At 39.1% G+C, this 25,638-nt stretch overlaps 2 protein-coding genes across 6 annotated transcripts in view; both read right to left on the bottom strand.

Annotated features, from left to right (window-relative positions):
* Positions 1–1,481: 1,481 nt before the first annotated feature.
* On the bottom strand, positions 1,482–17,702 carry BDH2 (3-hydroxybutyrate dehydrogenase 2). Of its 2 annotated transcripts, none has more exons than XM_089527079.1 (10): positions 17,649–17,702; positions 16,721–16,820; positions 15,381–15,459; positions 13,586–13,682; positions 12,277–12,385; positions 9,896–9,956; positions 8,763–8,876; positions 6,589–6,647; positions 4,531–4,623; positions 1,482–1,972 (listed from the first exon to the last, which is right to left on the bottom strand). In XM_089527079.1, exons 2-10 carry the CDS (start codon positions 16,790–16,792, stop codon positions 1,919–1,921), a joined length of 738 nt encoding a protein of 245 aa, XP_089383205.1. In that variant the 5' UTR covers positions 16,793–16,820; positions 17,649–17,702; the 3' UTR covers positions 1,482–1,918. The 2 variants fall into 2 exon arrangements, with proteins under 2 accessions (XP_089383205.1, XP_089383206.1); XM_089527080.1 differs by having other exon boundaries at positions 16,721–16,810; positions 17,649–17,664.
* Positions 17,703–20,329: 2,627 nt separating this feature from the next.
* CENPE (centromere protein E) overlaps positions 20,330–25,638 on the bottom strand; it is a 50,213-nt gene continuing 44,904 nt past the window's right edge. For all 4 annotated transcript variants that reach the window (XM_089526041.1, XM_089526042.1, XM_089526043.1 and 1 more), the window contains 4 exons: positions 24,594–24,691; positions 23,389–23,548; positions 21,353–21,612; positions 20,330–20,620 (listed from right to left, as the gene is read on the bottom strand). In XM_089526041.1, the coding sequence (XP_089382167.1) occupies positions 20,523–20,620; positions 21,353–21,612; positions 23,389–23,548; positions 24,594–24,691 (616 nt within the window). In that variant the 3' untranslated portion in view covers positions 20,330–20,522. The remainder of the gene's footprint in view (positions 20,621–21,352; positions 21,613–23,388; positions 23,549–24,593; positions 24,692–25,638) is intronic.

The following is a 25,638-nucleotide window of genomic DNA, read 5'->3' as shown; positions in this document are numbered from 1 at the left end:
TGGGTTTTATGGCTGAGCTGGGAATTGAACCCTGGTCTCCAGAGTCATAGTCCAACATTCAAATCACTATGCCATGCTGCATTGCACTGGCATAAATCACCAAAAGGATTCTGGATTTAATCTTTGTCAGTGAGTTCCATTTTTCCATTTTTGTCTAGCATGTGCTTCCCATGTGCATCACCCCAACATTTCTGGTTTCATCTGGTACATGAGAGTTTGAATAACCTGTAACTGAGAGCAATTTACAACAGTACTTTAATACTCACGAACATCCAAAACTGAGCATGAATGAATGATATTTTATTGGTATCATCACATACTCCTAAAGACTAAGTAAGTCTTTTGTCTGATATGGCCATTGCCACAAGTACCTTTTCACTTAGATGTATCATAGCTTATGTTTATCCCCATCAGAAAAATTGTTCATTAAAAACAGGTACTGCTACTCTGGACAGAAAAGAGTAAACATATTTCTTTCAGTGAATAAAAAGGAACAGAACCCTTGAGTGTGTTTCATGAAATGACAGGCCATCATCATGTATGTGCTTGTATGGAGCGTACTACTCTGCATTGCTTCTAAAAATTTCAACTCTAAATGTACTGTTACTGTAGTGGAATTTTACAGCAGAGGAGTATACTGCTTTGAAACAAAATTGTGAACTTAAAACAGAGGGTGGGCAAACACCAATACCAGTAGGCAATATGTCGGCCAGAAGGCAAAATGTGGGTTGCATGCCTCCTTCATTTTTGCACTGGCCAGACAACCCTGAACTGGCAAGGGGAGAAGTATTTCTTCTACTGGGGGAAAACGTTTTGGTTAAAAACAATGAGATGCAGACTTCTGGAAGCCTCAAAGAACCATCACTTTCTGGTAGAGGATGGTGGATGGCAAGGAAAAATGTGTTTCCTTATTTGAAACAATGCACTTGCTGGTTTTAAAAAAAAGGCACATTTTCAGCAGATGTTGATCCACTGCACATCAGAGAAAGTAACTGGCACCTGAAGCTGCGTTTCCTAGGCTTGATTTATATCAGAATGGGAAACTGGGCCCATGGTGCTGTTTCTAAGGGGCCCTGAGATAAAGAATGTGCCTCATGTGGGCTTGTTGACCACTTTTTGGGGACTCTTAGGCCATTGGAGGCCCAGGAGAAGCAATTTTTAAAACCAGAAAGTGACTTTTGTGTCAGCTTCTGTTACAAAAAATCCCTGGGCTTCAGATTTTCCATGGGGTGCAAAAATTGGGGTCCCTGGGAGAATGGGGGGTGTTCAGAGGGGGAAAATGTATTTGAGGTTTTGGGGGTGCCTTCCAAGGTTGCAGGAGCAATGTGGCTTCCTACTCCCAACAGTTGCCTAGTCCTGATTGAAATGTTCTTAAATGGAATATAGTCAGAGATGATTTATTACCATTAAAGATACCATTTACAGTGATAAGAATGATATACAGCAAAATGACTAGACATGGAAAAGAGTTTTATTCCACCCTCACTTTTGATTTTATAAGAACAAGACATTTTGATTTGAATGCTTAGAAAATATAGTGTTCCTAGTTGACAAAAACAGTAGAAATTGATATATTAATTGATTTGTTTAGACGAGTAAAGTTGTTGAGGATATTTTTCTTAAGTTTTTGGGGCTGGTAATTAATGAGAAAGAGAAAAATACAGCATTCATGAAAACAGAATTAACAAGCTTGAATGAAAACATGGAGATTGGAAGCAGCAAATGTGCAGTAAATCTTCTAAGTCAGAAAGGCTTTCAGGAAAAGATGGATTAGTACTTATCAGATAGTTGATAAACTCCCTGGGATCTCTCATTTTAGTCATTAAGAGTGGCATGGCACTGATTATCCTCTTCCAAACAGCTTCTCCTTTCTGTCTTCTGGTATCCAGAGAATTTTTTTTTCATTTGCAAATGGCAATTACATGCTCCAACCACCATCAATAATGCATTGGTTGCCCGTCATGTACACCGACTGAAAAAAAGGTATGAAGAAAATAAGGCCAAAATGAGAGAAAATTACATTCAAGCCATACGTGCAAAATTCATAGTAAAAAAAAAAGTATGAATACCAAACAATATGACAGTTATCTGAAGTTATTGAGATTCCATGTGATTAGAACGTCCGTGATAAGCATTTAAAAAGGATTAGTTGCTGTAGTAAAAACATCCGGGGACCCAAATACCTAAGACATCAACTTCTCCAGTATGTGCAGGAACTCACAGAAACTAAGAGTTTAGAAAAGTTGCATTTTTGGATTACCGGTACACCTTTTTTGGACCACTGGCCATGCTGGCTGAGAAATTCTAGATGTTGTAATCCAAGAAACTAACTTTTCAGAGCTGCAACAGGGATTTAGGAAGCTGCCTCAAACCAAATCACACCACTTTGGGTAACAGACTAAAAGCTAGCTATTTCATAAAATCTTGGAGAGTAAACTGAAAAAAGTTTTTTAAAAAATATATTGCTGAATAGGCCAATGTTTCTGCCTTGGCTGTCTTCTATTGGATTTTTATTGTTTGCATTTTATTCCTGCAGGATTTTGGTTTTGGTGCTTAAATGTACTGGATTTCCTTCCTGCTTCTCTTATAATTTTGCTGAATTGTGTTTTATTTTAATGAAATGTTGCTAGCTACCTTGAATTTGTTCATAAGATAAGGCAGAACACAACATTCCAAAATAAAGATGCAAGGAAACAAGTGAAGGCTATGATGCAGGAACTGTACATACATGTATGTTTTTCCCCCATGCATGAAAAGCCCACATCAGTTTTAGTTTAGAAAATTACAGTGTGAGAATATGTAAACTTCTGAATTACACAGGGCTTTTCATCAAGTTGCATAGATAGAACATTTAAATAAAGTGTAGTCTATAACAGAGAGCAAATTTGATTATGTATATAAGCACTTTTGCTCTTCAGATTGACGGTGGCCTGTGAGCAAAAGCTTCCTCTTTATTTGAAACACATATTAAATTATTTTCCATTGTATTAATGTATGCATGCTCTATGATATTATGTTTCCCATGAGCTACAATGACACATTTACCACATGCTGCTTAATTTATGATGCAGGTTTGCAAGGGGAAGTAGAGGTTGAATGATGTACACAACTTCCCCATTGGCTAACTTGATTTTCCTATTAATCTGAAGCCAGGAATCACCCTTATGCCTATCGTATACTCTTCAGCTTTTGAAAGGAGAGCAATTTTGCAGTCATTTTCAAGTTTTACAGATTGCTTTTCCCATATGGCCATGCCCACTTCTTACAAAACAGGCATAGGAACCTTTGGCCCTCCAAATGCTTTGGACTTCAAATCCCAGAAGTCTCAGCCAACATGACCAATGGTAAGGGATGATGGGAATTGTGTTCCAAAATATCTGGACTGTCAAAGGTTCCTCATTCCTGCTATAAAGGCTTTCCTTCCCAGTAGGATATACCATATGTGAAGCCACTGATCTGGATCATGTTAAGACCACCTGCTAGGCTTCTGTGCCTACTATGTAGTGCTTAATAAATCTTCCACACAATTTCTAATCATAGAAGGAAAAGGAGCAGGGAGCAGAGTTTGAGAAAGTTATGCAACGGGGACTGAAATAGTTATGCTACTCCAGTTTGTGATGAAAGACCCCACTCTACACATATTGCTTGCTTCAAATTCACCACATTACCACACTATACTCTTATAGTTCTGCTATTCCACTTTAACTGCTCTGGCTGACTCTTGTTGCATTCTGAGGTTTGTAGTTCGATGAGGCCTAAGAACTCTCTGGCTGAGAATTCTAAACTGCAAATCCCTGGATGCAACAGGAGGCAGCCAGATCAGTTAAAGTGGAATAGTAGTGCTATAAGAATATAGTACGGTAATCTAAGTAGAATGTTCTGTCATCTAAATCCAACCACTGATCCCAACTACAGTAACAAACCTTTGAGTAAGTGAAACTTACATAAGTCTTAACTTACTAAAAGCCTTATCACATGGGGAAAGAAAGCTGAAACAGAATGGGAGAGTAGCCGCTTTCTCCGTGCCTCTGTGCATGACATCATAGCACTTCTGTCCTCTTCCTGAGGGAGATGGCCATAAAAGCATATCTTTTCTTGTGTTGGAAAAAACACTTCAACAAAAAGCACGCTTTTACGACTGTCTCCCATGGGAAGAGAATGGAAGTGCTACGATGGTATGTGGAGAGGCAACAGAGAAAGCCACTACTTGAGTTTCAGCTTTTTTTTTCTCATGCGATAAGGCCCTCAGTTTCCATTGATTCAATAGGTCTCCTTAAGTTGGACCTAGCAGTTGGGTTCAGACCTCTACAAAACTGCAGCAAATGACTGGGATTAGTTGTTATAGTGCAGAGCCTGGGAAAAGTTAATTTTCAGGATGACAACTGCCTGAATTCCCAAGTCAGTTCATGCTGGCTGAGGGATTCTTGCAGGTATTGTCCAGAAAAGTTACTTAGCCCAGCTCTGTTAAAACAGCATAGTTTTAAACAACATAGAACCAACTGTGGTGTGGATGGCCCAAGGATTACTTACCTCATCAGATGCTAGATATACAAAAAGGTGGGCTATTTCTTCAGCTGTAGCCATTCTACCTGTCTTTTGCCTGGCCAGAAAGTCTTTCAGTGCCTGGAAAAGAAAATTATTCTCTGTAACAGTAAGCCTAAATGAAATGCTTCTTTTTTTCCATCACTGTAGACCTCCCACAACCCACTTAAATGCCCTAAAGGCACCAGATCCCATCTGATCTTGGAACCTAAGTGAGGCCAGTCCTGCTTAGTACTTGGATGGGAGGCTACTAATGAATACCAGGTGCTGTAGGCAATACTTCAGAGAAAGGTAATACAAAACCACAGTTGAGTATTCTTTGCCTAAGAAAACCCTATAAAATTCATGGAGTTGCCATAGGTCATCAAGTGACTTGAAGGTGTGTGCATATGCACACACACATCTTCCACAAAATGAAGCCATACTAATCACACCACTAAGGGCACTTTCATGCTACTGCCATGATGGCATCTATGGAATCCTGGGATTTGCAGTTTGTTGTTGCCATGTGTCTTCAATTCATTTGTAACTTATGGCAAACCTAAGGTGAAGCTATCAAGGGGTTTTCTTGGCAAGATTTGTTCGGAGAAGGGTTGCCCTTGCTCCCTTCTGGGGGTGAACAAGTGTGAAAATTTTATATCAGTGTCACCCCCAGGATACCATTCAGACAAAAGCGGGACAGGAGAGCCCATTGGAAGGAAAAAGTGAAAGATTTAAAAATTAAATTTACACGAGTGGGAGGATAATTATTTTAAAGAACCATTTTAAAAATACCAATCATGGTCAGAGTCAGTCCAAACTAATTTGCTGTCTGAGGAGAAATTGGAAATGATGCCCCTCTCTCCAGCAAAGGTTCTCTGTATTTATTTTCAGCTCTTTCAGCCGGTGCCTAGCAGTTGACTTAGAACTGGCGCAGACCAGGGGAATCTGACTGTTTAATTAAAACAAAGCATAGCGAAGGCCCACGGCGGGTGTTGATGTGATGTGATTTCTGCCCAATGCTCTGAACTATGGAACGGCCTGCCAGACGAGATCTGTCAAATTGCCAGCTTAGATAGCTTTAAAAAAAGCTGTCAAGACGGATCTCTTCCGGCAGGCCTTTCCTGAATAAAGTGCCCAGCCACAGAATGACTGCCCCCCACATCATGTATCAGCCCACCACTCTGTCCTCGCTGTATTTTTATTGTGTTTTTAATAGATGTTTTAATTGTAATTTGTTTAATCCTGTTTTAAGGGGGGGGGAATTTGGGACATAAATTTGTAAATGTGGATTTTAACATGTTGTGAGCCGCTTTGATTGTCTTGTAACAGAAAAGTGGGATATAAATAAAAGTTTTATTATTTATTATTATTTATTTCTCTCCTATCTTTTTGGGAAAAGGTCTCTCACAATGTACAACAATATAAACTATAATATTAAAATATAACTTGCATTAAAACTCTGATATTTAGGTGGGATCCAAAAGTGAGCAACATACTAATATATAAAGGATCTAGCATAAAAATAAAGATCAGTAAAATAAGCAGCACATCCAATAACATTCTTTCGATTGTCATTTGTACTCGGGGAGAGGCACATTTGTAGGACAATTTGTCTCAAGTTCTCATATAACTAGGCTAACCTGTGTTTTAAACAAGGATCAGGGACAGAGATTTCTCAGGAGTAGCCAATCAGTTTTTATGAAGCAGGATGGAGTAAAAATCAAATTTAAAAAGTATAAATTTATCTCTATATTATGTATATATTTATGCATACATAATATAGAAAGATATAAATGCATAATCCTCAGTAAGGCTGCATTACATTTAAAAAGCAGCAACCAGAAAAACTGCCTTGACAAGTTGTGAGAGAGGTGTGAGTGTTAAGGGGAAGGGATTTCTACAGTGGAGTAGATTCAGCAAAAGAAATGATGTTGTGCATCATACCGTTATTTCCCCTCATTCCATTTATATTTTTTTAATGTAGAAAAAGCAATATTGCCAAGCAGCTCTTAAGATGCTATTGGTGTTCCTTCAATATATGCTTATGTGTAATAGTTTGACCACCTGTTCTGGATCAGGGCTGGCCTGGATTCTCTCCCGTAGTGAAGGAGTGTCAACGGTGCCTGAGAAAATAAGACAAATGTGAGTATATCAAGTTCTCCTTTGTTCCCGACAAATGCAAATCTACCCTCTCATGAAAGCCTGCTCTGAAAAATAAATACATCTGTTATTTCAGTATCGTGCACTAGCAGTAAGGTCATCAAGCAGCGTCACCACAAGAAGGGATTAGAATGTGTTGTAAGTAACATTATGGCCTATGTTCTTATATTATACATTGGTATTGCGGTACTGAATGGTTAAGTAGGGTTAAGAGAATATATGATGGTAGCAGGCTCCTCCAGTAGTTCCAGAAAATATCAGGCTACTCTGTTTCTGGATTTCATGCCTTTCCTGGCTCAGCCATATAAACCCACTGGGTGAGCTTGAGCAAGTCACACTCTCTCAGCCTCAGAGGATGAAAAGGGCAAACCCCCTCTGAAGAAACTGGCAAGCTTTGGTGCCACAACAAACTACAATGCCCAGAATTCCATAGCACTGAGCTACAGCAGTTAAAGTGGTGTCAAACCAGATTATGGTGCACCCATTCCTCCATACGCGGCTTCTACTTTACACGGAAGCTGCACCGCCGTGAGCACAAGCCCCATTCTATTGAATGGGATTTGTGTTTATGTGGAATTTGCCTTACGTGAGGTGGGTGGGTCTGGAATGGATCCTCTACGTAAGGAGAGGCTCTACTGTACTTCTGCAATGTGGAGGTAGCCTAAGAAAGCTCTATTTTGTGACGTCACCAAGTGAGCCTGTGATGGAGGTGGGACTGAGAGAAAGCCTTCCCCTGATGACCTTAGAATTCTTCCAGGTTTGTATAGGGAGATATGGTCTTTCAGATAAGATTGGACTTTAGCCATGTAAGGCTTTATCGGTAATGAGCAATAATTTGAATTGTGCCTGGAAACAAACTGGCAGCCAGTGAAGCCATTTCAACAAGGGAGTTACATGCTTCCACATGGACAATAAATAACTCTTGAAGAAGAATGAAGATGGGTTTCAGCAATGGAAGACTTCACTTCCATGGACTGAATGGAAATGTCTCACCTCCTTTTGCAGTCTAGGGTATTATTCAGACTTTTTTTAACACTACTATCCAAATAATCTCACACATTCCGGTTTTGTTGTTCATGCTATTATTTTTTATCACAATTGCTTGTACAAATTCTCTTGTTCCTGTATGTCAACACTCGAATTAAGATGGAGTGTATTTGAAAGCATGCAGAGTTTTATCCCATTTTACGCCAGGTCTATTCACATCAGTTAGTTATTCACACAGCTGACAATGCAAATATTTTAGAAAAACTCAGAAAAAAAACCTGAGATCAATTATTCTTGTTTAAGTGGGATTTTGGCAGCCCCCCCCCCCAAAAAAAAACAACAACACCCTTATTTGAGTGCATTTGAAATGCATGTGAACAACAAAGATTCAACCCACATTCCACTGGGATTATTTTCACAGTCTGAGTAACCTCCTCTAGGTTGTATTTTATAACAGTGCTTCTTAAACTATCTGATGTGCAGACTAGCAAGTGTTTTAGCACAATCTGTGAGGGGCTGGCAACATATTTGTGCCTATTGACTACACCTATCTTTCTTTCCTGAAAATTTACCCTGAACTAGCAGCCAGAAGTTTGCAGACTGGCAGTGCTTCATGGACTACCACTTTGGTTTGCAATGTTGTGTTTGGTCTTAGCTTTCTAGAAAATTGTGCCTGTGACTGTGCAGAGGTCACAAAAACAGTATTCATGGGGGAAGAGATAAACTTAACGCACGATTGTCCAAGCTTTTTTAAAGTGTGGTTTCTGTACATGAGGAAATTTTACTTGCATGGCTCATCTTTGATTCACTGCCACATTATAATCCACAGTAGATATGCAAAAATTCCCCTTTCCACAGTGGTATTAAACATAAAGGAAAATTTATCATGCATAATCCCTGCTTCAAGTGCTGTGTCTCCCTTGATTTGCTTCTAGGATAATAATTAAGCTTTTTATTGAATTAATTACTCAAATCTTTATTTAAGGCACTGACATGAAAGACGTTGAGTAGGAAGATGTTCATCTTTGAGCTTCAAAGTTTACCTCCTCTCTGAAAGACAAACAAAACAAAAACTGTAGAATGTTATTTACCAGGACAAACACAGTTGCATCGGATTCCTTTTCCAATGAAGTCAGCGGCTACAGATTTGGTGAGACCAATAACTGCTGCCTTAGAGGTACTGTAGACACACCTGTTAGGAACCCCTGAAAAAGAGATGGAAATTAATGAGGAAACTGAATTGTGCTAAATGTAAGAAACAAATTAAGATGCATCTGGACATAGGTGCAGCCTTGTCTAAATGGCATGAGATACTCTAAACATCTATTCAGTTATCTCTTATAAAGAATGTATTTCATACATATCAGCACTCCCATTTTGTAATTAATTCTGAATTTTGATAATAAAAAAACTGATGAGGGAAAGACATTCTGTGCAGATGAGAAAACTAACTCTACCTTAGTTTCTGTTTCTTACAAATGTTGGAAGGTCATCTTTTTGCCTTTCCCTAGTCTCTCTTGTAAAGCTTCATTCTGTTGTAAACCTGGGTGTGGTGTGTGTGCCAAGGAAATTAGTACTTAAAACAAGTGATAAAAACTTTGCTTTCAGTTGGTCCCCCCCCCTCCCCCAGTATGACTTCCAGAATCCAGAATTTTCTGTCTGAGGGATTCTAGATGTAGTCCAAAAAAGAAATAACTAGAAAGTCATAAACACAGTTATAGCAGTAGACTTGGGCATTATATATGGCACACACCAAGACTGCCATAATACACATGTAGATCTTTATTACAACTGATTGTAGAGGACAGCTTTTGTTCTTTTTATTCTATCTACCAACATTTAATTGAACTAAAAGGCCATATTCTTACAGAAGAATCTTAAAATTCATAACATCTTTTCTCCTCATGTTAGTAACAGCAGACATTGACAATGTCTGTGCATTTCTTTGCTCTAGATACACCAGCCAAGAAAATGATGCAAACTATAGATGCATTCAGCATAAATTTCACTTCATTGTTCACACATAGCAGGAAAACACACCTTTCAATCAGATGAAGATTGGCATTCACTATATAATAACATATGAAATGGCCCTCAAAACTGGTACATGACTATAGATCCCCAGAATCATCAAAGGAAATGGGTCCATCTGAAGATGAGCACATTGTATTGCACAAGCTAAAAAACAACAACACATGAACAAAGTCAGGTTGGAGTGACTGACCTTTAATGCTGGATGCCACTGAAGACATGTTGATAATGTTGCCAGATTTTTGCTCAAGCATCTTTAAAAAAATCCAAACATAATCTGTTGTGATGCCATGAGACTCAATTTTGTCTTATTTTAAAGAGAAATGGAACATTTGCTTCACAATAGAAGATTAAATGGTATTGAATATAGAGAATATTATTTTCAGACACTTTTAACTCTTCACACACATATGGATCATAGGAGGATTAGCACATATTTGATATCAAAACAAGACCAGTCATAAATGTAATGGCTTTCTTGGTCTTATCCTATAAGCCTCTATGCCAACCATCAAGGGCTTAGTTTTCCTGTCTACTATGCAATATCTGTAGTATTATACTAACAATGATGACATGATAACTTCTAGGTCTAGGACAAACCAGCTCTCTAAAATACCTGCTTCAGAAAATATGCTGCTAGACCTAATAAAGTAAAGAACTGGAAGAATTTAAATCACTTTTAATCAGACTAAATACCAGCATCAGCATCAGACATTTACTTTAATATGAAGATGAAAACAGTTGAAAACAACAGAGAAATTGACTAATACCTTGCAATAATATGTGTGCAACCCCAGTTATTCTCCAAAAGATGGAGAAAAGGATATTATTTAATCTTGATGGTGTAGGGATGAATAAAGTAATTCCCCTTTCCTTCATGAGCTGTTTTTTTCTTGCACAAGATAGGAGTAGCTTTGTGGCTGATGGATGGAACTGCAAATTCAGAAACCCCTGGTTTAAATTTTGTCTCTACTGTGAGTAGGATCACTCCAGGCCCCAGGGTTTCTTGGCCAAAACTTGAGACTGCCCTGCTGTTGTCACTGAGTGTTACATGCATCAAGAACAAATCACAGTTGTTCACTAGCTGTCATTCAAACACACACATATTTTCTTGTTTAGTAATTAGAAATTAAGACAGAAATCTTAACAAAAAGTACTGTTCTCAGATCAAAGTAAAGTGAGGGGATTATAACTTCTCACACTTAAGGACCATTTATTTTAGCTTCTTGCTTTTAGCCAGAAGATGGATGCAGCTCAGAGCAAAGGGTGAGCCTGGCATTACAAGGACTGAGAAGTAAGGTGGAAGTCAGCTAAGTAAATAAATAGATTTTTCTGGAAAGTCTTTGTAGGTTGCAGGAACCAATCAATTAATCCTTGTAAAATGGTAGCAAGCTGCTGCTCTCCTAGTTGATCTGGAGATTTGTACAGAGTTCTTTCCCCCTTGCCTGGAGCTGAGCCCCCCAAAACTGGTGCACTTGCACCATCATCTCCTGCCCGAAGATGACCCTCAAAAACTGGATGCTCAGAGCCAAGTCCTGAGACCTTGCAATCCCAAACTCAAGAAGCCACTCTCCCTCAGCCTCCACACTCTCCATCTGTATTATGGGGATGATAGTACTTTATAAAAGGGGTGCATTGGGTCTCCAAGGCAATTTTTGCACCCTCTGCTACACCTGTTTTCAAGAGCTGTTGATGCAACTGCACTGTCAAAAATCTGCAGTGTCGCCAAAACAACACATCCACACTTCCTGGCCTTTTTGACTAATCTTTCCTGAAGTTAAGAACATGCTCTTTTCCAAAGACCAACAGGACTCTGTGGGTTTTGAAAAGATTATAATGCATACTTATAAATTGGGGTGGACAATTGCAATGGGTCGATGGGGGCACACATTCCCCTTGGTACTTTGGAACTTTGCACCAACATTTTCCTGTCACTTCTGGTTTGATGTTAGTGGATTTTGGTTAGTGGCCAGATTATTTATTTGTTTAATGTACATCCTGCCTTTCTCCCAGGGTTGGGATGCAAGGCAGTTTCTAATACAATTTAAAAGGTCCTAATAAAAATGTAATAAACAATTCACATTAACATTTGTATTAAATTAATTATGCTATTAAGATGATTCTAAAACACTACACTGATAATAAAGAAGCAGTAAAAGACCGAAAAATCCAAGACACATTCATTTTAAAATCTCTGACAGTAGCAGTGAATCAGTAACTGAAGGCCTGGCTGAAAAGAAAAGATATTTGCCGAAAGAAAGACACACAGACAGAAAGGCCTCCTGGTCTTCAGTTAGACCTGGAAGTCATCCAGAATGGCTTGAAATGGCCGGTTCCACCACCTGGAGGCATCTGGAGTTGTGGTTGGCAGTTTTAGGTGAAACAAATTATTTGTGTGCTGCCCACATTGACTATACCTCATTTTGTCCATCCCTGTCTTAAATCATGTGTGAAAAGTGCTTTAAACACTTGAAAGGGCATATAAATATTAAGTGCAGTTTCTGTCTGAATCTCCTTAAACAAGGCCTCTGAGATACACCTCTAGCTGCTGGAAAGAAAGAAAGGTTGACTTACCTTAGGCAGGAATGCTGTGATCATCAGGTACATGCTGCGCACATTGATATTCATTGTGAAATCCCAGTCCTTTTCATCACAATCCAAAACGGTTCCATGATGGACAAATCTGGCACAGAAGAAGGTAAAAGGGAGGGAGGGAATCAAATTCTTTAGGGATGACAGCTACTAAAGCCATGGTCTCACCTTGAAAGCATTACTAACCCAGTTCCTTTCATATATAAATCCACACAGGTTTCATATCTCAAACAGGATAACAGTATAACCAAACAGTAAAATCAGTATGCAAAGTGAAGATTTACTTTAACTCCTTTCCTCTGGCATGGTGTCCCCAAAAAACTGTCTCCCTTCAGCTGCTACTAAGCCCAAGATGGAAGTTTTTTCTCTCATTGTAAAGACAAACTTGGCAGAAGTAGGGCAAAGTGGATGACAATTTTGACAGAGTGGGGAACTTGCAGTCTCCAGGTTGTGTGCATCTTATTAAGGCTGATTTTGAGCCCCAGGGTCTCACAGCAGTCCCCCCAAAATTGGTGCAATTTTTTAGAATTACGTTTGCTTCCAAATGTCCTATAGTGCTCCCACAGAGAAAAACCATGTGCAGTCCACCTGGGGAGCCAATACAACCCATTTCTGATAAAAAATAAGGGTGGGAAGCCTATGGCCCTACAGATATTGTGGGAACCACAATGAGGAATTGCAGTTCAAGAGTATCTTTAGGGCTACAATTTCCCATCTCTGCTTTAGAAAGAGAGGAACTCCTAGTCATGTTAAATGTGACCATATATTAAATATCAAATTGACTTCTGGTTCTCAGACAGGACTAGCTGAAGACATTTTTTCTGCCCCCAGTAATAGTGAAATGGTCACCCTTTTCACTACAATTCACTATAATTCCCAGGCTCCCAGATTCTAGGAGCTGGAGTCCAAAAAGGTAACTTTTCTAAGCTCAACTCCCAACTCATCCAAGTGAAGGCATATAATACTCAAAGCCAATCATGTTATTTGGGAGCATGAAGCAGAATCTCACAAACAAAAATTCAACAATAACACATGAATTAACCTTCTTTTGCAATATGTATGATAACATTTAAAATCTACTACCTGAGACAATTGCTTCATTCTGCTTAATGGTAGGACCAGATTTGGAAAAAGAGCCATAGCAGAATTTAGATGGCTCTGGAAATAGCTGTAGCTGCATCTATCTGCTGAAGCTACACATAAGTTTTTTGTAGACATAAAAACAAATCCAGACTAATTTGAAAAAGCACATTAAGAGCAGACTATAATTTGAACTATAGCAATATTTTACCCTGCAATATTACACAGAACATCTATTCTCTTCACTTCCTTGGCCAGATTTTCAATTTGTCCTTTGTTGGTGACATCCAGCATTCGAACCTGAATGCCTGTTAAGGAAATTGTTACAATATTCATCATTATGTTCTCAAAACAATAAAGGACATCAGTTTGTGAAGTCACGAGTGAAAAATGTGTATAGATGGAACATAGTTTATCCCATTTTTATAGCCATTTTAACAAGTTTCCTCTCTGTGTAGGACTACATATGTGTGTATGTGCCAGGCACAATCAAACCACTGCACACAACTTGGAATAGTTACTTTTTGGATTATAACTCCCCAAATCCTATGCTGTCTGGGGATTTTCAGATTTGTTGGTTCAAATATGTAACTTTCCAAGCTCTGAAGCAATATTAAGGATGAATTTTAAAAGACAATTGGTCTAATGAAAGCAAATGTAACTGAGTTCAAGGATGCTTACTCTCAAGAGAACAAGTGTAGGGATATAAACTTAAATTGAGGTTTAACCTTAAAATGGGGGCAGGGGGATTGTGAATAAATTGAGATGCTCCCAAAAAAGATTATAGCAATAACATCCAGGATCCACAAAATACCAGTACCTTTACTGGTCAAACCAAAATGTACAAAATGCATGATGCAGCCTTTAAAAGTTCCAGTGGCTTCTTAGTCAGGCAAAGATGTTAAAAATAACACAGGAACAAGTAAAAAAAAAAGACAGCGTTAGAGTCACAAGTCTACATTTTGTCAAGATGTTGTTGTTGTTCTCAGTTAAAATCATATGGAGGGATATCCTTGCAGGCAGAAGCTATTTCTTCTGGCAATCTGGGCTCTGGAGACAAAGAATCTTGAAGTCCAGAAAGTAAAATCAGTAATACAAAAAGATGCTTCCCTTTGAGTTCCAGGTCAGTAAAGGTACAGTGAGGCCTTGGGTGTCCACTAGGGTTTGGTTCCAGGACCTCCCCACGCCCATGGATACCAAAATCGGTGGATGCTCAAGTCCCATAAAATACAATAGAATAGTAAAATGGTGTCTCTTATATAAAATCAAGGCTTGCTTTTTGGAATATATATTATTTTTGAATAATTTCAAGCCATGGATGCTTGTATCTGTGGATAAAGAATCTGTGGATATGAAGGGCTGACTGGATTGATGTTTTGTGGATTTTGTATGCTATTATACTTTGCTGTATGGCCAACACGGCTATCCCTAGATATATTTTCCAGATTCCAAAAAAAGGTTGGTGTTTTCGGGCAGCCATTAATCCCAGACTCACTGCTACTGCTTTAGCCTTTTTATGTTTGCTTGCCTTCTCAGAAACACAAACAAGGACAATGACAAAAGCAGCATGGACAGCAGCCACTGCTACCTGTTCCTTAGTCCTCTTGGACCCAGTCTCTGCTGCCTACCAGAGTGAATGAGCAGGGGATGGCAGTCCTTCCCTTGGCTTGTCCATTGGCTCACTACCTTACCCTGATACTGCCAACTTCTTTCTTTCAGTTAGTTTCAAAGGTGTTAAAAGATCTCTCTACATACCAATTCTACATACTAATATGGCTATATCTTTGAATTCTAACATCCAGAGGGAAAAGGAAGGTGAGCAAGAAATGGCTGATTTCCTGACTGCTACACCATCATCCACATATTCAGGGTAGTGAGCAGTAGCAGCTACCTTCCCTCCCAGTTAGGGGTGGACTTGGTAAACAAGTGGAAATGTGGGGAAGAGGCCCACAGGCAGAGAATCCCCCTTACCATAAAGCTCCAGTTCTAAATAATTCAAGGAATACCTGGATGGCCTTCTAGTTCATGAAGTTTGGTTTCATTAATGTCTGTAGCAATGACCTCGGCGCCTTCCTTTGCAAAAGCCTTTGAAATCAAAACAATCAGTGGTTAATAGCTAGATGTATTAAACATGGGTGGGCAATGATTTGTTACTGCAGGTAACATTTTTGGTGTTGCTAAATGGAGTTACTGTGCAAAAAAACATGCATACAAAACTGATAGGGACTTAATTCTTAAAATACACTCCTCAAATGAAACAAAACCTGGGTGATTTTGGGAAGTCACACTTTTTAAGCCTCAGAGGAAGGCAATGACAACCTCAATTTGAACAAACTTTGCCAAAAAATCTCTGTGCCAGGTTTGCCTTAGGGTTGCCTTAAGTCAGAAACTACTTGAAGGCACACAACAACAACAACAACAACAACAACAACAACAACAACAACAGGTGGGACAAAACAAATTTGCACCAATGCATTTGTTATGAACAGGGAATGCATAACAAGTATGGTTCTCTACATCTTATTGGGGTCATGCTTATGTGTATGTTGTGTGCCTCCAAGTCATTTCCAAATCATGGTGATCCAAATGTGAACCTATCATGGGGTTTTCTTGGCAAGATTTGTTCAGAGGAGATTTGCCATTGCCTTCCCCTGAGGCTGAGAGAGTGTCACTTGCCCAAGGTCACTCAATAGGTTTCATGGCTGAGAGGAGATTTGAATCCTGGTCTCCAGAATTGAGTCCAATGCTCAAACCACTACATGACTTGTGTCATACTTTGCATTGGTTTAAAATCTGTAACTGCTATTGTTTTGATATTTTAGTTCTTTCCTATTGGGATTTCTTTCCCTCCCACACTCCACAAAGTATGTAGTCTTTATTATACAACACATTCAGAGCAGAAATATGTTTATAACTGTTACTTATGGAAGCATAACCCAGTGGTGTCATTCCCAATAATTAACAACCAGCTCTGTATATGGTGCAAGCCCTCACTTCAAGGCTTGGGGGCCCCACCCTTGCCATGGGATGTTGCTGCCTTGCTCCCTTAAGCTATTGTTTCTCAAGTTCTCCTGCACTTGGGTCTTCAGGACCTCACTCCTCTTCTACTCTGGAAAGTAGTCGGTCTCCCACCCCACCTGATATTTTCCCTCCACTTCTCCATTTCCTCACTTGTGCCATGGGGCAACAATATGCTCACATCAACACACCTGTCCAGGGCCCAGGTGTTGGAGAGGCAGCCATTTAACAACTGATTTGGGTGAATTATTGTGAACTGGCTGAATAACACCACTGAACTATCTAAGATCCAGCAAAGAGACAACCCAGTGAAGATTTCCAGACTTACAAGGGCCACAGCTCGTCCAATCCCTTGTGCAGCAGCAGACACCAGGATTATTTTTCCATCAAGCCGTCCCATTGTGCACCTGGTGAGTGGCTTGTATTATATAAAAAAAATATTTATGATTACTCAAGTCAAGAGGAGAGACTGTCAAACATTTTCTTAACTTTGACAAAGATCCTGTGCATATAGCCAGTTTGGAGGCTGCAGGGGCATGTGAGATGGCACCATTAATCCACACACTTTGTGACAGCAGCTGAAAACATGGTTCATGTCTGATAACAAAGTATACTAAGAGGCGGTGCAGACTGCTCCTAAGGGGTGGTCTGCAGCCGCCCCCAGCTGCATCGGATCAGGACCATGGCAACGGCACACTGCGGCCCCGATCTGGCCTTTCCAGGGCACAATAGCCGTGACGCTGCAGCTTTAAGGTGCTCCTTTGGCGCTGAGTCATGTGGACGCAGCGCCAGAGGAGCACTGTGCACTGTGTGGGGGTGGAGTCGGGTCTTGTGCTTCATGTGATGCCATGCCCCAGCTCCGCCTCCATTTATGGCCAGTATATGCAGCCTCTGAATCTATGGAGGTTTCTCTCAGCCTCTAAGATGCTACAAGAACACAGATTTCATTTCAAACACACCTACTGAGCCAAGACGTAAGAACGTACCAGCAGTCTAAAGGTTACTTTTTGGAATATAACTAATGACAAACAGTGGGTACAGAAGCTAGTCCTGAGAAATTTGCCTGGATTACTTGTCTCTTTCTCTTCCACAACAAAATCTTAAAAGATATGACAAAAATTTAAAAGAGAGAGCACCACATGCTCAAGACACAAAAACCTGCAAGTGAATTCTCATACCCTAGTTTTAACCTGAGACAGAGTATTATTACTTAAAAACAAGACAAAGCAAAACAACAGTCACCAAGATAAACTCACCAGCAGAATTCAGCACCCAGTGGTTTTGAAGACCTTTGGCCTGGAGGCGGTTTCTCATTTTCTCTGACAGCATGCTGGGATTCGTAGTTGAGTGAGCTGGCAAATTTACTTTTTAATTTACACACACCTGACAGCTGTGCCAGTTCAAATTCTGCCATCTAGTGGGCATCTAGATTAGAACTTTTCAATAAAGACAAATGCTGCATCAGAATGCTTCCCTTAGGAAGCAAATGAGAGGAAGCTGTTTTCATTTGTTCTATCTAGTCCCATAACTGAATCTATGAACCAGTATAGGATTCCAGTCCTCTTTCCACATGCAGTCCTCCATTCCTGTTTTTCCAGTGCAAAATCCCTTCCAATGTCCTAGGCTACTTTTTTCCTGTATTGAACCCTGAAGTTATGTTTAGCTGGTGTAGTGATCTGAGTGTTGGCTGGGATTCAGGGAGACCAGGATTCAGATCCCAGCTCAGCCATGGAAAACCAATGGATGCCCTTGGGGCAAGTCACATTCTCTCAGTCTTAGAGGAAGGCAATGGCAAACCTTGTCTGAAGAAATTTTGCCAAAAGAATCCTGCAGTAGTGTTGCCCTAAACCAGAGTCAACTTGAAGATATGTGAGTTGCCTCTCCTGGAAACTCACTTCAGTTATAGCACTTTGAAACCAATGTTTAACTGCCAGGGTTCTATCTTATGGAATCCTGGGATTGGTAGTTTGGTGAAGTACAGTACTTTGAAATTTCTGCTTGAACTATACCCTGGGGCCCTTTCGCGCTACACAAGCAATATGATTCCATTTTAACTTTGGCTGAATTCTATGAAATCCTGGGGTTTGTAGTTTGATGAGGTACTAGAGTTTTAAATACTCTTCCCTAAACTGCAAATCTCAGGATCCCATAGGATGTTGCCATGGCAGTTAAAGTGGAATCATAATACTATAACTGTACAGTGTACACTCCAAGAACACCAAACAATTTTAAAAATTTGTTACAGAGGCCTTTGCTCATTTAAAAACAAACATTCATTTTTCAAAATAAGAAGTGGACTTTCAACCACTTTGGGATTTTTTTTTTAAGGAGGGGCATTTCTGGCAGTCCATGAAGCCCCTGGAGGGGAAAAAGTGACACATTACAGTTGCCCACTTCTGATTCATGGATTAGGAATTTGCATCGTAGCTATTTTGATTGTTATTACAAAGCAACAGTGGTAGTCAAATTTGTGTGCCAGTCAAGACAGAACTAGGGGATTGCAGGCTGTTTAAACACCAAGGCTTAAAAAGAAATTATTATTATTAATATTATTAATTAATTACTTAATTATCACCTGTATACTTAAAAATTAAGTATCAGGAGCTGTCACACATGTGCTAAATAACTCACCGCTTGTTCATATGGAGTCAGTTGATTTTACTGAAGTTTGCTACCTCCTGGAAACAAAAGATCTTATTGTTGCAAACATGGGGTTTTCAGTCCCTTTTTAATTGACCTTGGAATGTACCTGGAATGGAGCTTCTCTTGATTCTAGGGTTGCCATAATTGTCCACTAAAACCAAGGACAAAATCTAGACCAAAATGTAGGACAACTGCAGGAAAAAACTCAGCTGAAAATGTAGGACATTTAAGAAAATGGAGGACCTTAAATGTCCTACATTTTGGACTGAGTTTTGTCCTGCAGTTGTCCTACAGTTTGGTCTAGATTTTGTCCTACATTTTGTCCCTGGTTTTAGTGGACAATTATGGCAACCCTACCTGATTCCAATTATGTATTTGATTTCTATATTGGTCATCAGTCACCTCTTTAATTGCCTCAAGAATATTTGGGATGAACAAACTGTTAGCCTTGTAAAATTAAATTGGTTCTCCTGTTTTATTTCTTGATCCTAAACCAGTTTTTCCAACAATCCTTGATTCTGCTGCTTCCTACTTTTGTATTTTAATTGCCTGATTAACAACAGACCTATTTTGATGTGTGATCAATTTCCTCTTGGATCGCAGCAGAGAATCTTTCTTCTTGTTCTGCCTGTCCATTGTGTCATTAGCAACTGAGATACTTGTAGTTGTCCTCTGCTGTACCTCAATAGATTGTTGACTGCCATCTGACTTGGGAGTTTTATTTCATTTGGTCCCATCATAAGGTTTACATGTTAAAAACATTCAAAAGGGGTCACTACATCTTATTACGTACAGTACTAACAAATGTTAGCTATAGTGTCACTGCTGTTATCTGAAAGCTCCTTGGCTAGTGTCAACACCCACTACTGCTGCGCCTAGTAGTTGTTTGACATATTTAGTCTGTCTCATCTGACAGCTAAAGCCTATCTGACATGGAAGACCTTACCAGCAATGTACTGTCAGCACAGCCTCACAGGAACATACAATCCCACCAACACAGAAACGTAATACCATTGGTGGGAAGTTGTCTCTAGATAGTACTAAATCAGAATCCAACCAAAATGCTATAAGCAACTCACTGGTTGCACTGTACTTTACTAACATTATATCTGATTAATCAAAATGATATGTCATAGCCTGATATTTGCTGATGAATTCACACTTTTGCACTACAACTCCCATAGTCCTCTGGCCAATATGGCCAGTAGCCAAAGCAGTAACATTTCCAAGATCTAGTTTTAGAAAGGCACTACAGAAACATCAATTTATCTTAAACAATAGAAATACACTTTATTATTTATACATTTTAAAAATACAGTACAAAATTGATCTGCAATAGGTAAAGAGAGAGGGAGGGAGAAGGAAGAAAAAGACACAGAAATGACATACAATAGAGGTCAAAGACAAAGCAGTGTCCTTCAATAATGAGCAGACTCTAGCTGTCCTGTCCATTGAGCATCTCTGGAATCCACAAACCAACCAGGCTGCTATTGTGTTTTACATTTGGAAGCATCGTCTTTATTTGCTGTTGCAATCCAATGTTTAAGATTGTTTTCTGTAGATTCTGCTACTGTGGCTCTTGTGTCTATTAAACGGAAGAACATTTAGGAGCTGTTTTAATAAAAATGGCTGAAACATAATATATTTTTACAAACATCTAGCAGTATTTCATACAAGCAAAGCTGTTGTACCAACTACATCTTGTTTAGAAAGGCTCATAGTATAACCAAAGGATTGTAATTAAATTCTGACTTTGTAACATTTTGCAGTCCCTGTCTTCTCCACTCCTTGGAACACACTTTTTCTGGGGAAAAGAGAGTGAATTGATTGTCTTGGAAGACTCAAAGAGTTTGTTGAATCTGAATCTAGGGAGGACTAATATGATTCGAATAATACTTCCTACTTTCAAGATGTTGGTGCTGACAATCAAACTGGTTTTCAATTCCATTTGCATACATAAACTTCCACCTATATACTAACACTTTCTATATTACATCTCTTGATGATATTTCCATATGTCAATAATTCTGGATACAAATAATTAAATATTTAATAACCAAAATTTCCGGTTATTATCTTTTAGGTTCTTAATGCAAATTCTGTCTCATCTATTTCAGATACACAGGATTTGAATAAACTGAAGCATCCAACATCTAGGTTCTATTGATTAATTTAGGCTGATGCTGACTGTTTTGCCTGGTTGATAAGTTGGCACCAACTCTCATATGATTTGGTTGGTTGACAATAATCAATTTCCCCCACTTAGAGATGCATCCTTCTGTATTATGCCTATAAAGCCTACCATGCCATTACCAACCTGTTAGATTTCCCAGGCTTGGTTCAGCAAAGAAGCTGAGGCCATCTGATGGTGCAGCAGGAGGGGTGTTCACTGGCAAAACTGGTTTCAGACTTCGTTCTCTGGAGGGAGAAGCTGGCAACTCTGAGAACAAGGGAGGTGCTGTCTTCCTTGGAGATTTTGGTATTTGCTCCTCATCAATGCCTCTTGAGGAATGTGTCCTAGATTTCAAAGCTCGATCTTTCCATTTCTTAGCCTCCTCTTTCAAGCTGAGCACATTCCTTAAAACAGGAATATGGAGAGATATGGTCACTTGGTATGCAATTTAGGGCTCTTATAATAGCTAATAAATATTTTCTTATGCATGGAGAAGGCTTTACTGGCTTATTCACCCCCTGCACTTCCAATTTTGCCCTATCTCCCCCACAATATTTTAGAGAACTAATAGCTGTTAGCAGTGGTGTCACTAGAGGGGTGCGAGGATGCGGACTGCACCTTCCTGGCCTGCTTTAGACTTTCAAACTCTCCTTTTTCTTCTAGTTTTGAGGGGAACAAATCCCCTCTGACCTAAAACAAGCCTATCTTCCCCCAAAGAAAATTCTGCATATGGTTCATAGGCTGCCCTTTGCCCACTCTGTTCTACATAGTGGATTTTCAGGGCTCTTTAAGAAAAGCCATGCAGCTACAGTCAAGGCAAATTTAACTGTTCTCTTGACAGGTGTGTCTTTATGATCTGGACTACTATTTGTTGCTTTTAGAAAGAAGGTAGTGTGGAAGCAGTGCCAACTGAGGGAGAATCTGGACTTTGTTTGCAATGTCCTGGCTACTCCAAAAGAAGAAATTAGTTTGATTTGCCTCTCTCCTTTCTGAATTTCTGGTACCATCGTAATTTTTAAAAAGAGAAAAGCTTCCAACTGTTCTCTAACTAAAAGAATGCCAGTGGACACTTTGGACAGTGGACTTTTGTCTACTGAAATGGTAAAGCTTGGAAAAAGTAACTTGTTTGGACTGTATCTCCCAGTGGCCATGCTGGATAAGATATGATGAGAGTTATAGTCCAAAGAAGTAACTGTGAAATAGCCACATGAAGTGACAAGTACAAATGCATGAATTTGTGAATTTCATTTTATTTATACCCTGTCTCCCCTTCATAGAGCTCAAACTAAGCACACGGTCCCCTCCCCAATTTTATTATTTTATCTTGCTAGGTAGTCTGGGTTGAGAAAGAATAAAAAAGTAAACCTTTTAGATAGTTTAAACCTTTTAGGTAGTCTTTTAGTTACCTTCTAGGTAGTCTGGGTTGAGAAACAGTAACAAGGTGCAAAATGACCCCGTGACCTTCATGGCTGTCTAGTCATCATGTAGAGATTTAAACATGGTTCACTACAGTCTTAGTAAAATACCATAATCTTTCACAACCTGGGTGACAACTCTAAGCATTCCCGACCATCATGGGAGCTGGAAATTCAACACATTTGGAGGACAGTAGGTTGTGAAAAGATGCTATAACCATTATGTGAATTAGAAATAGAAAGGCTTTGCCTCAGGTTAATGGTTAAATCGAGACGAAATGCTGTTAAGGGAGTATATCCTGTCAGATCTTGGAAGCAAAGCAGGGTCAGCCCTGGTTAATACTTGGACAGGAGACCATCAATGAATATCAGGTTCAGGCGAAGGAACTGGTCAAGCCACTCTGAATATCCCTTACTTAAGAAAGTCCTATGAAATTCATGGGGTCACTAAGTAGACAGGGAACTTGAAGGCACACACATACACACACACAGGTTAACAGCTATATGAAATTACAGATGGTAAATGGATTAAGTGCTAAGCCAAGTCATCATAAACTTCAGCTGGTTTTTCCAGGCCACCTGTGATCAGAATATGTGATCTATCAGCCACAGAACATAGCTTGCCGGACTTTTTTTTAAGCCCTAGGCAGGGTCAGCACCAGAAGCTGATTTGTGTCAAAGCAAACCCATATGTTAGGAGTAAAAAACTCAAAAGCTCAGAGAACAGATATGCACAAAAAGATTCTAGGTAGAATGAAGACTTACGTTAACACAATTTCATGTTCTTTCTGGAGCTGACTGTACTTCTTTTCCAGTTTTGCATGCTCAGTTTTCAGCACAAGCAGTTGAGTATTCTGTACTATGCCGCTTCCACCTCCACAAGTAATTGGCAGAGATGGCTGAGGAAGATCTTTGCTTGATATTACTGAAAATTGTTCAGAAGGCCATTAAAATATCAAAAATACAACAGCTATTCTCTCTAGATAATAATAACAATCTGCCATTATTAAACTTTATTTCTAGAGCGCTGTAATTATACACATACTACTTAAGAACATTGCTTCACTTATGTAGATAGAGAAAAAATATTTCTAATGCTGAAGACAAACAATTTTAAAATCCAGCATATTGGAATACAAGATATAATTTGTGGCTAAACTCAGGTGGGCAATATCACCACAGAATTCCAAGTGTTAAAGAACTCTATATAATGTTATTGTTAAAATGTGATGTCATTAAGAAATACCATTAATTATGTAAAATAAACTTTTCAATACATTTTAGTTATATTTCATCAAATAATTTAGAAGTGTTTATCAGTGCTGTCAGGACAGATAAAGGAGTATGAACTTTTCTGTACGAAGAAAAGCCCTCTCTTCAGCCACCATCTTGGGGGGAGAGAGGCAGGCAAGCTCCAACTGCCTGCCTGAAGAAGAAAAGCCCTCCCTTCAGCCACCATCTTGTGGGGAGAGAGGCAGGCAAGCTCCAACTGCCTGCCTGAAGAAGAAAAGCCCTCCCTTCAGCCACCATCTTGTGGGGAGAGAGGCAGGCAAGCTCCAACTGCCTGCCTGAAGAAGAAAAGCCCTCCCTTCAGCCACCATCTTGGGGGGACAGAGGCAGACAAGCTCCAACTGCCTGCCTGAAGCAGAAAAGCCCTCCTTCTGACCACCATCTTGAGGGGAGGGAGGCCTGTTTTTTTTGTTTTTTTTTTTTGACTTTGTATTGTACTTCCTGTTGTACACCGCTTTGATCTAATTTGGAAAAGCGGTATATAAATAAACATCATTATTATTATTATTAACTCTAAGCATAACTAAGTAATTTATTGCAGTCCAAAACTCAAAAGAGCCTGCTTACCAGTAAACTCTAGGACTGCCTGCTTGATCACCATATCTTGTTCTTTGTTTAGAATTACATCATCAAAACACATCTAATAAACTGTAATATACATTTGCTTATTCTGTACCTACCAGTTATATCTTGATCCTGTTGAGCCTTCCGGAGTTCTTCTTTTAATTTTCTTAACTGTTCTTCTCTATATTCTGCAAGAGCTTTTGCATTTGCCATTCTAACAATATCAAGAAAGAATTGGATCAAATTTACTAATGTTTTATAAAAAAAGAGTTAAGGCTTTAGGAAACATTTAACACATGCACAGGATTATAATGTAAAAAAGGCCAGAAGTCATCCTTGCACTTGTGCTTGCATCACAGGCTTATACACACAGCAACCTATGTCTCATAGTGGAAAACTATGAACAATTTAAAAAATAGACTATAATGAACATCCCCCCACAAATTGATGACCTCCAAATGTGAACAGTAACTCCCATCATTCCCAGCCAGCAAAAAAAAAAAAAAAAAAAACATTAGAAAACATAGCAGAGTAGCAGTCATGTAGTTGCTCCAAACTAGAGTGTCTTGTGTGGCACTTTAACAGATTTATTATAGTAACTTTGATTGGCCAGAACTCATTTTTTTAATACAATGATGTGTACCAGAAAAGTTGTATCTGTTTTAGAAAGCTTCTGCTAGAATAGTTTTAGATTTTAGAGTACCATAGATGACTCTATAGCATCTATTTTAAAAACCAAAATGTATATATCATGCAGTGTTGTTAATAAAATGTTTTTAATCTATACTGTCTGTTGTTCGGTAATCTGGGGCAGAAAACTATACAGGAAAGATGGTCTAATTCATTTTATCCAACTTTTACAACATCATATTCAGCAACTGTTTTTGAAACTTTACAGAAAGATAGCATAATGAGCCTATGGCTAGGTTTCCCTTCTGTTTGCTCCATGGGATCCAAAGAATATTGACGGCTCAAAGAATAGGGGGCGTTTGGTTCCCCTCTGCAGAGAATAGTAATTTTCTTTTTCCATACTTTGAAAATATAAATGTATAAAGGAAAAACAGACAGCAAAAGGAATGTGGAGTAGATGAAGTTTGGCTAACAAAAGTGTATGGAGACGCTTCAAGTAATAAATTTTATTTAACCTGCTTTTCTGTTCTA

Source organism: Sceloporus occidentalis, unplaced genomic scaffold (genome assembly GCF_023333645.1).
Source record: "Sceloporus occidentalis isolate IW3139 unplaced genomic scaffold, rSceOcc1.0.p SCAF_5, whole genome shotgun sequence".
Classification (NCBI taxonomy): Eukaryota; Metazoa; Chordata; class Lepidosauria; order Squamata; family Phrynosomatidae; genus Sceloporus; species Sceloporus occidentalis.
The sequence above is the reverse complement of the archived record's forward strand: the minus strand, read 5'-3'. Positions and strand labels throughout refer to the sequence as shown.

What these genes read in the sequence shown, in the direction of transcription:
- BDH2 (XM_089527079.1), bottom strand. Translation starts at nt 16,792, where the DNA reads ATGGGACGGCTTGATGGAAAAATAATCCTGGTGTCTGCTGCTGCACAA. An exon ending in TTGGACGAGCTGTGGCCCTT is followed by an intron (nt 15,460 to 16,720) that starts GTAAGTCTGGAA and finishes TTGATTTCAAAG; the next exon opens with GCTTTTGCAAAGGAAGGCGC. An exon ending in TATATCTAGCATCTGATGAG is followed by an intron (nt 1,973 to 4,530) that starts GTAAGTAATCCT and finishes CCTTTTTTTCAG; the next exon opens with TCGGTGTACATGACGGGCAA.